We start from the raw sequence: 16072 nt of genomic DNA on the forward strand, positions 1-16072 counted from the left end.
TGGTGGTAATGCAAGAATCTGGGTAGCTGCCCCCAAGTTCTTGAAGTCCATGTGAAAAGAAACAAGGTGAGCTGTATCATAATTGTCCTCTCACCATTAGACACTTTCAAAAAATTTTTGCAGTGGAATGACTGAAATGCAAATTAAAACAAGCAAGTCTAGTCACAAGGAGTGGCTGAAAGTTTGTTTGTTTGTTTGTTTGTTTGTGTGATCACAAGCAGATTAAGGTGACTGTGGCCCCTTTCACATTGCCATATAAAATCAGATTATCTACTTTGAACTGAATTATATGGCAGTGTAGACTCTCATAATCCAGTTCAAAGCAGATAATGTGGATTATCAAGTTTGATAATCTGGATGATATGGCATTGTAGAAGGGGGCTATGATGATCAGTCATGGGATAGGTCTCTATGTTTTGGCCTTAAGCCACTGTTTCCCCAATGTTCAAAAACAGGGTCATGTTTCCATTCTCATTACTAGGAGGAAAACATCATTCTTACATATAGTACATTTTCTTGACTTGTTCTTAGACAGATCAATGTTTCTGTAAAACAAACCAATGCAAATATCCTATAGCTCTTTGACTATTGCATCATGGCTTATGAATGGGAGAAATTGTTTCCAAACAATGGTGATGTTTTTGGTTTCTCCTGAGCTTGTCACACAGAATAATGTTCCTTATCACTATAGCAAGGGAAAAGGATGAGAATAAATGCGGTGATAGCTTGCTCCAACTGGAAAAAGTTATAAGAATTAGTTTAATTCCTGCATCTGATGAAATGGACTGTTGTCTATGAAAGCTTGCTGTTGTGTGAGCCTTCATATTATTTTTGATTTATGGTGACTCTAAGATGTGGTTTTCCTGGCAAGATTTGTTCAAAGGAGATTTGCCTTTGCCTTCCTCTGAGGCTGAGAAAATATGACTTGCCCAAGGTTACAAATGGATTTCTATGGCCAAATGGAGATTCAGACATTGGTCATAGTCATAGTCCAATACTCAAACCACTACACTTTGCTGAATGCTTCTGCCATAATTAATTTACTAGTTTTAAAATACTGCAACAGAGTGACACATAGTTGTGTTGTTGTAGGTTTTTCGGGCTGTATGGTCATGTTCTAGAAGCATTCTCTCCTTGATGTTTTGCCTGCATCTGTGGCAGGCATCCTAAGAGGTTGTGAGGTAACTGGGAAAATTGGGTTTATATATCTGTGGAAGATCTAGGTCCAACAGAACTCTTGTCTGTTGGAGGTAGGTGTGAATGTTTCAATTGGCCACCTTGATTAGCATTTGATGGTCTGACAGTTTTTAGGTGTGGCTTGTTACTACCTGGGAAATTCCTTTGTTGAGAGGTGATTAGGTGCTCCTGATTGTTTCTTGTCTGGAGTATCCCTTTGTTTGAGTTTTTTTTCTTTATTTACTGTTATAATTTTAGAGTTTTTTATACTGGTAGCCAGATTTTGTTCATTTTCATGGTTTCTTCCTTTCTGTTGAAATTGTCCACATGCTTGTTGATTTCAATTGCTTCTCTGTGTAGTCAGACATGGTGGTTGTTGGAGTGGTCCAGCATTTCTGTGTTCTCAATATGCTATGTCCAGGTTGGTTCATCAGGTGCTCTGCTATAGTTCAGTTCCACAGATATATAAACCCAATTTTTCTAATTTACAACAGACCTCACAACCTCTGAGGATGCTTGCCACAGATGCAGGTGAAACGTCAGGAGAGAATGCTTCTAGAACACGGCCATACAGCCTGGAAAGCCTACAACAACCCAGTGATTCTGGTCATAAAAGCCTTTGACAATACATTAACATGTAGCTGTTCCCTGAAATCTGCTAATTTCTAATAAATCTAGTTTATGTTAGAAAATAACTGATTTTGTAACAGTTTAATGTGTAGATTTTAATAAAGTGTACATCCAAAGCACTTTTGTACAAAAGTTAGTATGAACAGATCTGAATATACACCATAAGGTTGTTAACGATTTTCCCCAATAACAAAGCATTGGATACACACGTGACTGCTTGTGCCAAGTTCATAACAAAGACAGCTAACAATGCCATAGACAATGCCTCACCCAAGCTGTGTAAATATCATTTGTCAACAATTTGTTTTCCACAGAACCATAGATATACTTAAACAGGAAATTACTCTTTTCACTAACATTACAAACATGTTTGATATTAGCATTAAGATTTCCCTTTCTCAGTGAAACAGGTTAAGGAATTTCTAAAAACAACTGTGAATAGTGGTTAAAAGCATTTGTTGTGATAGAAAGAAAAAGTTTAAATGAAAATTTCAGCTACAAAACGTTTTGCAGTATTGCAGGCCTTCACAATTTTGTTTAGCCAAAAATACTGTCAAGTCCTCTCTCCTGCAATGACTTTACGAATTCTTCTGTGGAATTTTGATTGTGACAGTTTTGACTTCTGTATATTCATGAAGGCCATATTCTCCCCTTAAAAGAAAGAGAAGAGAAGATTACTTCTCATAACAGTATTGTCTATGAATGTTGTTTGACAGTGTACATTTTAATATGCTCAGTTGCACATTTATTGGTCAAAGCAGGTTGAATGAAGGGAGAAGAAACATAGCACAGACAAACTAGCCTTAATGGTCAATTCATTATAGCTACCAGTTTTTGCACAACATAACACTTGCTAGACAATTCCCCCCCCCTTTTCCCTCTTCAATCCACGTGCTTGGAAACTATAGGAGTAGAAGAAGCCCACAGGGTCTTGAAATAACTGTGTGGGTATCTCCTGCCATCTGGATATAAGGCTGGCGTGATAATCCCCAAACTGAGTTTCCTGAGAGGCTCCGTTCCCAAGATTCCCAATGAGGATACTATACTTTTATTAGAAAATATAAGTGATACTCTAATTACCTTGACCCCTTGATCCTGCACTGAGCACTGGTGCATTGGTCCATAAAGAGACCTTGTGTTGGGGTTCAGCCTGCATGTGAACCTGAACCTGATTCTCTGATTGTATTTCCTGATGCAACTGAACAGGCTACTGAACATGTATTTTTCCCTGATGGTTTGGAAGATGTTGATTCTGAGGTCAGTGGCTTGGAAAGTGAAACTACACAGCCTGATGAGAATGTTTCAGAACCAAGCAGGGATAGCTCTCCAGAGGAGCTAGCACCTGGCTTCCTTAATAAGGATAGAAAAGAGCAGATTTGGAAAAACAGGAGTGAATCGCAGAGTCTGCGAAGGTCAAGCAGATTAAGGGAACGGGAGGCCCAGGCTTCAAAGCCTGGAGGCATGTCCCGAAACAGTTTCTTTAGTTTTAAGTGCCTCTCCCCGGGCTGTCTCGTTAGATCAGGATCAGTTTAGACTGAGGCATTACCTTGGCAGATTTCCCGTTTCCCGTGGCCTGCACCCCCAAGAGGCTTCTAGTGTTCCAAGTACGGTTAGTGAAATGCTAACAGGTTCCAGGTTTTGACAGTGTTGCTTTTGGAATTTTGATCTAGTTCATAGATATTCCTGACTTCTGAATTTTACTGTGGCTTTTTGACTTTGCATTTTCCTCTATTTTGTAACCATTTTTTCATCAATAAAAAGGGATTGTTTTTCCCCACAGCCAAGTGTGGTGGATGGTTTTCTTATGGTCTCGTTTCCTGATCTGGACTGCAACACCTTGCTCTTTCAGGTCCATCTTGGAAGGCCCAATTCCCATGTCAGTGCTGCCAATTGCTTGTCATGTGGGCTCTCAACAATTGCACTAGCACCCAGAATTACTTGCTACAGATGGAGACAATAACCACTATGCTCCTCCTTTTCCCCCATGCATTGTCCCCTTGTACAACGCAAGCATGCCATAGTAAAGCTGAATAGCTAAAGCAGTCACATCTATGACTGTACAAAGAGTACACAGCCTTGCTTTCACAAGTGAGTGCCAAAGTAGACTGGTAGGACTTTAGTATCTAATTTTTGAAAACTATAAACTTCTATTTATATGTAAAGGGATTTCAAATGAGCCCTTGCTAATACTGACTGGTTGAGAGAAACTGGAAACTGCCTGGAATTAAACTATGGTAACAAAATGAAGTTCAACAGGGACACATGCAAGATACTCCACTTAGGCAGAAAAAAATGAAATGCAGATACAGAATGAGGGACGCCTGGCTCAACAGCAGTATGTGTGAAAAAGATCTTGGAGTCCTCGTGGACAACAATGAGCCAACAATATGATGTGGCAGCTAAAAAAGCAATGGGATTTTGGCCTGTATAAATAGAAGTATAGTGTCTAGATCCAGGGAAGTCATGCTACCCTCTATTCTGCCTTGGTCATACCACACCTGGAATACTGTGTCCCATTCTGGGCACCACAATTGAAGGGAGATGTTGACAAGCTGGAATATGTCCAGAGGAGGGTGACCAAAATGATCAAGAGTCTGGAGAACAAGCCCCATGAGGAGCTGGGCATATTTACCCTGCAGAAGAGAAGGCTGAGAGGAGACATGATGCCCATGTGTAAATATGTGAGGGGAAGTCATAGGGAGGAGGGAGCAGGACTGCCCTGGAGACTAGGACACAGAACAATGGCTTCAAACTACAGGAAAGGAAATTCCATCAGAACATTAGGAAGAACTTCCTCACTGTGAGAGCCGTTCAGCAGTGGACATTTGTGCCCCCAAGTGTTGTGGAGGCTCCTTCTTGTGAGGCTTTTAAGACAAGGCTGGATGGCCATCAGTCAGGGGTGCTTTGAATGCATTTTTCCTGCTTCTTGGCAGGGAGTTGGACTGGATGGCCCAATAGGTCTCTTCCAATTCTATGATTCTAAGGAGAAGATGGTGCCCTGTTCCATGAACAGCAGTTGACCAAATGGGCAACTGACTCTTGGTTTAGTCCACCAGCTTTAAGGAAGAAATATGAGCTCCTCCCCACAGCCGTGAAGAACCAGTTGCTGGGTTTTTTGGAATGTGGCTATAATACCACTGACCTGGATTCCCTTGCACTAGCTCTTTTAAAAGAAATCCAATTGCATGGCACATCATGTTCTTTGTAGCTTTTAAAATCTGCCTTGCTGTTTCTCAGTAGCACGAAAAATGTAACAGAAGTATCTGCAGCAGTGCCAACTCCGTAGTCACTGTTCCGTGACCACCACATTATATAATGAATTATTGTTACTAGTTTGCACATAGTAGTGAAATTTCTTCACATTTCTTTTCAATGGTTACTCATGTTTCTGATAAGCCAAATCAGATAGCTGGAATTCAGAGTAGGAAAACAAAGCAATCTGAACACATAGGGATTTTGTAGCGATATTTTGCTCCTAAAACTGATAGCAAGGCCTTGCTTTTAAAATTCCTGTGAGTATCATATGGATGAAAATCCAGTTTCAAGATCTGAAAGAAATCCCTATTAGCAGTACTTACAGCTCACGGCCATTTCCAGACATTTTGAATCCTCCAAAAGGACATTGAGCAGACACCGCACTATAGCAGTTAACCCTGAAGAGAAAAGAGAGAAGGTGATGGAAACTTTTTGTGGATAGATTTATAGCTCAGCCTGTTAACAAGACTGGTTCTGTGCAGTGTCAGTTGATGGTTTCCATGTCAAGGGGTCAGAAAATGAACCCCAGAATTCACTCCAGACGTTGAAGGAATTGTTCAAGATGCTGAACCATATTCTCCAAACAAATTCCACAGCTTGAATATGTCCTGCTCCCGAATGAGAACAAATTCACCATCCCAGTTGTATGGGAACCAAAAGGCAACTGTGGAAGATGTGTGGGAGTTTCACTTAAGAAAATAAGGAATTCCCTCTCCAAGATAAGTTAGTCTCCTCTTTTTCAGCACTGGGATGTTTCTGAGAAGAACTCTGTTCAAGAAATACTATTACTGCTAGAAACAAACTCACCGTTGTTTTTGAGTTTGCTTGTTGGAAGTTTTTTGCCTTTATCATTTATGAACTATAGGCATACAAATTTGCTCTCATGTGGTGCTTAATAAGAATTCTGAAAATAATAATAATAATGATAATAATAATAATAATAATAATAATAATAATACAGATTGGGTATCCCTTATCCAAATGGTTGGGACTAGATTTTGGAATGCTTTCATTTGTAGGAACATACATAATGAGATATCTTGGAGATGGGATCCAGTTTAGACATGAATCCATGCATATTTCATATACAGCTTATACACATAACCTGAAGGTAATCTTATACATAATATTGTATAAATTTTGTGCAAAGTTGGCATACATTAAACCATTAGAAAGCAACGGTGTTACTTTCTCAGCCACCCACGTAAGGGTACATACCAGACTGTTCCAGCCTGAAGAGCAGATGTAAATGTCAAAGCTTTATCGATGTCTTTGGTAAATACTGCAGCTGCTAGGCCATAGGAAGTGTTGTTTGCTCTTTTGATGACTTCATCTATAGTTTTGAATTTCATAATCATCTGCACTGGTCCAAATATCTGTTTCAGGCCAGAACAAACAATAATCACTGCCTTGCTGTTAGGAGCGTTTTTGTGTTCTGTCTAAGAGTTGATGAATCTTTACCCCAAAAAGCTTTTGTGTTTCAGAATTTTTTTCGTTCCTCCACAACTAGTACCATTGCACCAAATTTCCAGTTTATGATACTGGTTATTTAGCTACATTTAAATACAAACCTTTCCAAAGACTTTGACAAGCTTTTGGAAAAAAGGTCCCAGGAACTGACCACCTTACACACAATTTGCTTTTGCTAGCAAAAGCCTTCTTTCCAACTCCTCATTCAGAGACCTTCATAAAGAGAGTCTAGAACCCAATCTCTGCGAGAAACATTTGAGGTGATCACGTATGTTCAACCTGGGATGGACAACTTATGGGAAGTGTAATGTTGGTGGGAAGGACAGTGTGTTGTGGAGGAAAGATAAGAAGGCTTGCCTTTCTTGTCATTTGTCATTTCTTCCCTACTCTCCCCCTCTCTCTACAGGTCCGGGATTTCACCTAGTCCATGGCCTCAAACATTTCACAGGACCTCTTCGAGGAGAAGATGGGGCAATGCTGACAGGGGACAGGGAAAAGGCAGAACTACTTAATGCCTTCTTTGCCTCGGTCTTCTCACAAAAAGAGAGTCTTCAACCTCAGCAAGATGGAGTGGATGAGGGACTGGAGGACATCCAACCCCAAATTGGGAAAGAAGTCGTCCAGGAATACCTGGCCACTCTTAATGAGTTCAAGTCCCCAGGGCCAGATCAACTACACCCAAGAGTACTGAAGGAACTAGCGGAAGTCATTTCGGAACCATTGGCAACCATCTTTGAGAGTTCTTGGAGAATGGGAGAAGTTCCAGCAGATTGGAGGAGGGCCAATGTGGTCCCAATCTTCAAGAAGGGAAAAAAGGATGACCCAAACAACTACCGTCCGCTCAGCCTCACGTCGATACCGGGCAAGATTCTGGAAAAGATTGTTAAGGAAGCGGTCTGCAAACACTTAGAAACAAATGCAGTCATTGCTAATAGTCAACATGGATTTATCAAAAACAAGTCATGCCAGACTAATCTGATCTCTTTCTTCGATAGAGCTACAAGCTGGGTAGATGCGGGGAATGCCGTGGATGTAGCGTACCTGGATTTCAGTAAGGCCTTCGACAAGGTCCCCCATGACCTTCTGGCAAGGAAACTAGTCCAATGTGGGCTAGGCAAAACTACGGTGAGGTGGATCTGTAATTGGTTAAGTGGACGAACACAGAGAGTGCTCACTAATGCTTCCTCTTCATCTTGGAAAGAAGTGACAAGCGGAGTGCCACAGGGTTCCGTCCTGGGCCCGGTCCTGTCAAACATCTTTATTAATGACTTAGATGAAGGGCTAGAAGGCATGATCATCAAGTTTGCAGATGACACCAAATTGGGAGGGATAGCCAATAGTCCAGAGGACAGGAGCAGAATTCAAAACGATCTTGACAGATTAGAGAGATGGGCCAAAACTAACAAAATGAAGTTCAACAGTGACAAATGCAAGATACTCCACTTTGGCAGAAAAAATGAAATGCAAAGATACAGAATGGGGGACGCCTGGCTCGAGAGCAGTACGTGTGAAAAAGATCTTGGAGTCCTCGTGGACAACAAGTTAAACATGAGCCAACAATGTGATGTGGCGGCAAAAAAAGCCAATGGGATTTTGGCCTGCATCAATAGGAGCATAGTGTCTAGATCTAAGGAAGTAATGCTACCCCTCTATTCTGCTTTGGTTAGACCACATCTGGAATACTGTGTCCAATTCTGGGCACCACAATTCAAGAGAGATATTGACAAGCTGGAATGTGTCCAGAGGAGGGCGACTAAAATGATCAAGGGTCTGGAGAACAAGCCCTATGAGGAGCGGCTTAGGGAACTGGGCATGTTTAGCCTGAAGAAGAGAAGGCTGAGAGGAGATATGATAGCCATGTATAAATATGTGAGAGGAAGCCACACGGAGGAGGGAGCAAGCTTGTTTTCTGCTTCCTTGGAGACTAGGACGCGGAACAATGGCTTCAAACTACAAGAGAGGAGATTCCATCTGAACATTAGGAAGAACTTCCTGACTGTGAGAGCCGTTCAGCAGTGGAACTCTCTGCCCCGGAGTGTGGTGGAGGCTCCTTCTTTGGAAGCTTTTAAGCAGAGGCTGGATGGCCATCTGTCAGGGGTGATTTGAATGCAATATTCCTGCTTCTTGGCAGGGGGTTGGACTGGATGGCCCATGAGGTCTCTTCCAACTCTTTGATTCTATGATTCTATGATTCAAACCAGGACATGTTAGGGATGTAATTCTTCCTAATGTTCCTTCTTAAGGGTAGCAACAAATAATTTCAACTATTTTTGTCCCACTCCAAGAAAGTATTTTAAAAATAGCAATTTGGAACTTATTTTGTGCAAATTTAATTGATTTTTGTTTTGTGAGTGCTAGAAATGTGGGGTAAATTTCCTTGTGGCAGCAGAATTCTTATTTAAAGGAGAAATGCCTTTAGCCCTCCTCCTAATTACACCATAAGTGTCTAGGAAGAAGGCCTTACAAGTGAATCAGTTATAGAAATATGAATATGGGACAATAACAATTGCAGAAACATCCAAGGTTAAGCAGTAGTGCTGACACAAACAATTAGCTGAGTCACAGTAGATATGCACATATTTTAGGAATGCTTTATCAGTTGTTAAAGCAGTCTGTACCAGGGAGGAAAGTATTACTGTGCAAACTCCACTCTACAGATACAGATATTGATTTAATTCACATTGCATGCAGCTACTGAAATAGAACACTGAGTCAAAAAGCACGATGTCCCGATTTCCCTTACCTCCTCTTTTGCAATGAGCATGTCATCTGTAACATCAGAGAAAACTGTGGGCTGGATGAAGAAGCCTTTGTCTCCCCAGGGCCCTCCTCCACAATGCAGTTTGGCTCCTTCTTTTTTCCCACTCTCAATCATTGCCAGTATTTTATCATACTGCTCCTTATCAATCTAAACAGAAAACACAGTGCCCAGATAAGACACTCCCTCACCGCTTATTTGGTCTTGAGATTAACAAAGCAGAAACAAAATCTTTACTACTGAGGAATAAAGGAACAATTTGCCATTGAGATGCTGGATATTTGCCAGTCTTCCCCCTAAAGTCCAGTAATTAGGAATTTAATCACAGAAGAATCAAAAGAAAAAAAGAAGTGTTGCTCAGCAAAGTTCTCAGCATGCTTATGGTCCAAAGATTCTCTTAAACTCCCCTTCACTCACAATTACATTCATTTCTCAGAAAGTGTTTTAACTCTGTTGGTTACATTTTGAAGTCCATTTTTTTCCTCCGGCACAGCTGCAATTCTCAGACCAACTCTCAGACCAACTCAAGAGAAGTTACATTGATTTGAGAACCTAGGAACTGATGTTAAGATTGCAGTTACACTGAGTCATTAACAAGAGTCAGCCAAAAAAGCTTTGATTAGAAAGAAAAAAAATGAATTTGCATTATACACAAATTCCAGGCTCATTATCCAATAACATTATCCTGTAGTTTAGTCTGGTTCCAGAATTTGGGGGTTCTGATTGCAGAAGTCTGGAGACATAATAGTAGACCTTGGGATTTTTAGCACAGTGGCCTAGGTAGGTCTTCTATATTTATTGGAATGCATCACAGTTTCCCCTGACACTTTTTATGAGAATAACTCAAGTCATTTCCAGTGGTGGATGTTGGTATGAGCTGGGTTTTTTATATTTTGTTTATATTTTTTGTTTATATTTTTTGAAGAGTCTGCTGAAAGGACAGGACTAAAGGCTGGCTCAGAACGCCACTATTCCCTGATGGAGTCTGCTGGAAAAGGCATGCCAGTGGTTTAAAGAGCCACATAAAAATGTGTAAGACAGAGGTTGGGACTCTGTGGTCCTCAAGATTTTGTTAAGTTTCAGTTTCAAGCATTCCCCACTACTGGCTTTAATGGAGAGCGAGTTCAACAATGTCTGGAGAGCTGCACAATTCCATGCATAGTAGAAAGCTATTCATCACATACATTGCATCAATTGTGCATGTGGCAGGGTCCAGGTTGCATTGTAGTAGGAAGTCTGTGGTTTGCTCTTCTCCATACTTGCATGTTGTGGATTGTACTTTGTAGCTCCATTTCTTAAGGTTGGCTCTGCATCTCGTGGTGCCAGAGCACAGTCTGTTCAGCACCTTCCAAGTTGCCCAGTTTTCTGTGTGCGCAGGGGGGAGTCTCTCATTTGGTATCAGCCATTGATTGAGGTTCTGGGTTTTAGCCTGCCACTTTTGGGCTTTCACTTGCTGACGTGTTCCTGTGAGCACCTCTGTAGATCCTAGAAAACTATTTCTTGATTTAAGTTGTTGGCATGCTGGCTGATATCCAAACAGGGGATGGGCCGGAGATGTCACTGTCTTGGTCCTTTCACTATTGGTTGCTACTTCTAGGTGGATGTCAGGTGGTGCAATACTGGCTAAACAGTGTAATTTTTCCAGTGGTGTAGGGTGCAGACACCCCATGATAATGTGGCATGTTTCATTAAGAGCCACATCCACATAGTGAGATGTGTTCCGCACTGGGCATGTGTACTCAGCAGCAGAGTATACAGACCAGCAACTACTGGTCAAAGGACATTTAATAGAATGCCAAGTTTGCAAACTTTGTGTGTGTATGTGTTTTTAAATACAATACAATTGTATAAATAAATTGTATAAATATAGTTTGACACTATAAATAAATAAATTGCATCAATTGTGCTGAATTTTCTTTTGACTGGGTCTATTGATGAAATTAGCTATTTGCAAATGGCTCTCTGGGGAGCTGGTTGAGGCACCTGAACAGAACTCATATTTACAGGAAATTTTACAGCAGGCTATATTCTAGGGATGGGGACAGAGTGGCCCTCCAAATACTCAAATGAAGCTCCCATGGTCCCTATACATTGACTGTGATATTTAGAGCTGATGGTAGCCACAGTTCAACAAGATATGGAAGGGCACACATTTGCTGCTCCTAATTCCTAACACTGCTTCAACACTGGATTTAAGCTCCACAAAATCTAAAAATGAACACATAGCTGTATAAGAATATGGCATAATCTGCTTAATTTATGAACAAGAGTCTCATATTTTTCAATAATGTTGTGAGAGCTGGTTAGTAAGTACTTTCTGGTCAAATTTTCAGGCTATGTGAGCACCCTGGTATTATCATATCAGTTCTCTTATTACTACATAGAATGAAGAGGTTTCTCAATGGGTCTTTTCATATATAGAAAGAAGTCAATTATTTCAGATAGAACTCTGGTGTCTAAAATGGGGGAAGCTTCATTATCACTGACAAATGCTAAAATATTTCAGCATCACATGTTGGGGTGGGTACTGTGCCCTCCCTGCAGGCTTGGGTTGAGAAGTCAAGATTCAAGGGTGTGTCAGAATCACTGGTTAGAAAGGCAGGCTGTGGCCAGTTCCCTGAAGGCAAGGTAGGCAGGTGCAGTAGGTGTGGAAACCAAAAGAGACAAGTTAGTTTTGTAGAGGGTTTGAAGAGACCAGGAAGTAGCAACTGGGATCAGATTGAAGATGGCAATTGCATTCCACGATGTTTTGGTTATTACAAACATCCTAAATTATTTCAAAAATAAAATTTAAATGTAATTTTAATAGGAAATCAAGTCACTATTTTGAAGTAATGATGAATGCTTTAAACTTCTTTATATCTTAAATTGCCATTTTTAGTCATTTTTTAAATGTTGAAGAATTAGCAATAAAAAAATCAATGGAGATACCGATTTTGCAAAATTTTTATGACCTCACAACTTCTGAGGATGCCTGCCATAGATGCAGGTGAAACGTCAGGAGAGAATGCTTCTAGAACATGACCATACAGCCCGAAAAATCTACAACAATCCATTTTTGTGATGGTTTAATGTGGACAAATCTAATCTAATGTTGCTGCTGTCATTAATTGCCATCAAGTCAACTTTGATTTATGGCAACCCTATGAATGAGATATCACCAAGTCACTCAGCAATCCTACTTAGGTTCTTGCAAACTCAGAGCTGAGGCTCCTTCCAATTTCTTGACTACATTCTCTGTTTTGATTAATGACCAAGCCAAGGATTAGGAATCTTGGATGATCTCAATATCTTTGTCTACTTTAAAGTAATGTAAAAAAATATTTGTTCTTAAATTACTTTCTTCAACATTTTTCCAAGTCCAAGTTAACATTAGCATGCCACAAATACAAAAACATCAAAATCCTGTCTTCTTTTGACAAAGAAGTACATGTTTGTAAGGAGAGGAAAGGAGCTAATTACACTGAAGATGACTAATAAATTAAAAACTACATTGATTCAAGAAAGGCTTGAAATTTTCCAATGCCCCTTTACTGGTATGAAAAAACAATATTTAAATTCAGTTGCTGGGAAATCTAGGGACCAACTTATATGGCCCAAATGAATCAAGGTGGGAGTGACTGAACTCCATGGTGTCCACATAATGCATTAGGCCAATTAATCCTAATGCCTTGCAAGGCCTTGTCCCACATTTAACAAAGTTAGGAGATGTCCTGGAGCTTCTCTAGAGCTCACCTGCATTTTGGGCATGTGTAGTTTGCTTAGCAGGAACCACCAGGCATGAAATTGCTGATGGTTATTGTTTATTGCATGTTCTGATGCAATTGAAGAAACGAGGGAACAATTCCTTATTTCCTCCTCCCTTTTCCTGTATTGGTCTGGCGCTCCGGCCAGCATGTGTATGTGAGAAGCAATGAGAAACAGCAATTTTGTTCTGGTGGTAACTGCTTAGGTTTTGTTTTTTCATGTCAGGAGCTATTTGAGAAACTGCAAGTCATTTCCAGTGTGAGAGAACTGGCTGTCTGCAAGGATGCCCAGAGGATGCCCAGATGTTTTTGATGTTTTTGAAGCCTTGTGGTAGGCTTCTCTCATGTTCCCGCATGGGGAGATGGAGCTGACAGAGGGAGCTCAACCTGCCCTCCACAGATTCGAACCTCTAACCTTGCAATCTTCACTACAGCCAGCACAATGGTTTAAGCCATTGCGCCACCTGGGGCTCCTACTGCTTAGGTGAGGACAGGGCGATAGCAAGGATGGTGATCCAATGGCACTGAACTGGATTTGGTGCTGCTGAGCCATGCGGACTCCTCCTTGCCATTGGGCCACCTTGGTGCTGTGCAATGTGGGCACACACCAGTCACTGAGCCAGTTTGCCAACTGGCTATGTGAACTCCCCCAATGCTGATCCAGAGTACTCCACTCTGGATCGGTTCCAGCATACGTGAACAGTGTAGATGGGCCCTGGGTTTCAAGTCCAGATATGACTGTGAAAATTCTGGCACAAAATATTCCTCCTGAAATTTACCTGAGGACCTTGATGTATTCCAGGAGTCAGAGGATTTCCAACGACAATTTTCTTAGCTCTTTCCACACTCCTACGTACAAATTCATCATAGATTGGCTCTTCCACAAAAATTCTAGATCCAGCTATACAACATTGCCCCTGATGGTAGAATAGGCCAATGTGTGCATATTCAACTGCACAGTTCACTGTAAGGAGAAAGGGGGGGGGGGGGAGAAAAATAAATATACCAGCACTCTGTTTATTAGTTGTAACATAGTTGGTTGTAATACAGACACATTATCTTTGCTTACTTATCAGATCTTCCAGTTAAAGTCCCCAAATCCTACCTGTCTATCTATCTAAATATTGTTTTTCTCCCAAAATGGGACTGATGTAGCCAATGGAAATCAAATAGTCTCTGAAGTATATTGTTGCTATCACAGTCACTGGCCCAAATCCTCTTAGTTAGTCCTAGCTAGAGTAGAACTTTAAACCTGTTGATTAAGAATGAGTCAACATTTATGTAAATCTTACTGATTGAATAGGCTTAGTTTAATTGGGAGCCCAACAGAATTCAGGACACTGTTGTTAAAAGTAAGAGAGTTATTTCACATTAAGTGACAATTACAATATGGCTTAATTACTTTCAAACAACTAATTATTTGTCATTAGTTACTTCTAAGTTCTGTTAGCTAACCCCTGCAGGCGACAATCAGAAAATGTTTTAGTGTGAAGACTTTAAACAAAGTAAATCCAAGAGAAATATGCAACTCACTATCAGCATCAGCAAAGATGATATTGGGACTTTTCCCTCCAAGTTCCAGAGTGACCCTCTTCAAGTTGCTCCTTCCAGCAGCTTCTTTGATCTTCTTTCCAACCTGAAAGAGAATATAAATGGAACATTTGTACAAGTACAGATTGTAATTGAATATTCCTGCTTCAAAGACACAGCTTAGCAAAGTTACTTTTTGGAGTACAATTCTCAAAAGCCTCTAGCCAGCATGGGCATTTTCATTTACTTTTAAAAGTGGTACATTGATATTGTATGTTCTATCTATTTTTGGAAAATGTGTTAATCAAATTGGACTTTTTGATACTGCATCCAGTAATTTTTGTGGGTTATATACTGCTGCACCACTTTAAAAAGATAAATCTATGTATGTGTTGCATTTTCCTTAACTTTGTTGTTTGAGATTAGCATTTTATCAAGGAAGTTAACCTACTTTGGTGTGTGTGTGGGTCTCCTCCAACTCACATTTAGAGGAAATATGCATGTTTAGTTTTTAAGTACAACCAGGCATACAACTTTATCTTCTCACATTATTTTGCTTGGAAAGCTGTTCCTTTTATTTCAAACAGTGTATTATTTAAAGTGACTAAACCCACCAAGAAATCATTAAACTGACATTGTTTAACAAGCTCAGGGCCAGAAAAAAATAACATAATCACACAAAGCGAGCCAAGTGATAAATCATTTGTCAGAATCTGGTGCTTAGACTTTCTAGTTACAATTATTTGCAATTAGGGAAATACCTCAGTGGAGCCCGTGAATGCCACTTTATCTATGTCCATATGATTGGAAATGGCTGCTCCAGCAGTGGGTCCATATCCTGGAACAATATTCACAACTCCTGGTGGAAATCCTGCCTGAGTATCAGAGGGAAAAGGAACACAATTTCTCATTTCAGTCCTAAAATTACACCCATTTTATTTGTTGCCATTATATCTGAAAGCAGCCGAGAATGGTATATGAGATCCCCTCATTTTAATCTTCCCAACCAGGCTGGGTAGACTAAACAGTGCTTTCCCAGCCCTATATCCTCTAGATCTGTTCAGGTTGCATTCCTCCTCATCTTTGCCCAGTTGACAGGGATAGTAGATTTGATGTAGTCCAACACATCTAGAAAATGTTGGGATGAGCAAAGCCAATCAGATATGATCTGGTTCACTTATAAAAACCATTAAAGTGGAGCACTTGGAATTAATACACAGTTGGCTTAAAACCGTGAGAGTTTAAGCTTGATCTTTTGCGCATGGGATAATTCATGCAAAACATTATGCAGCTTCATTGTATCTAAGCCCAGCAGCTGAGAAAAAGTCCTCCTTCAATTCCAATTGATGTTGTTATGGCCTCAGAGCAGGCCCGTAGCCAGGATTTCGTTTCGGGGGGGAGGGGGGAGCTGATTTTTTTTCAGGGGGGGATTTGGGGGGGGCTGAGTTTTGGGGGGGGGGCTGAGTCTGAGTGAAAGAGGGTCTAGCCTAGCAAACCTTTTGTATCA

At 40.6% G+C, this 16072-nt stretch overlaps 1 protein-coding gene across 5 annotated transcripts in view; it reads right to left on the minus strand.

The window, feature by feature from the left end:
* Positions 1 to 1872: 1872 nt before the first annotated feature.
* ALDH1A1 (aldehyde dehydrogenase 1 family member A1) overlaps positions 1873 to 16072 on the minus strand; it is a 96092-nt gene continuing 81892 nt past the window's right edge. For all 5 annotated transcript variants that reach the window (XM_060762195.2, XM_060762192.2, XM_060762193.2 and 2 more), the window contains exons 8-14: positions 15327 to 15440; positions 14569 to 14671; positions 13815 to 13999; positions 9275 to 9439; positions 6280 to 6437; positions 5385 to 5459; positions 1873 to 2457 (exon numbers count right to left, since the gene is read on the minus strand). In XM_060762195.2, coding sequence (XP_060618178.2) covers positions 2385 to 2457; positions 5385 to 5459; positions 6280 to 6437; positions 9275 to 9439; positions 13815 to 13999; positions 14569 to 14671; positions 15327 to 15440 — 873 coding nt within the window. In that variant the 3' untranslated portion in view covers positions 1873 to 2384. The remainder of the gene's footprint in view (positions 2458 to 5384; positions 5460 to 6279; positions 6438 to 9274; positions 9440 to 13814; positions 14000 to 14568; positions 14672 to 15326; positions 15441 to 16072) is intronic.

Source organism: Anolis sagrei, chromosome 2 (genome assembly GCF_037176765.1).
Source record: "Anolis sagrei isolate rAnoSag1 chromosome 2, rAnoSag1.mat, whole genome shotgun sequence".
Classification (NCBI taxonomy): domain Eukaryota; kingdom Metazoa; phylum Chordata; class Lepidosauria; order Squamata; family Dactyloidae; genus Anolis; species Anolis sagrei.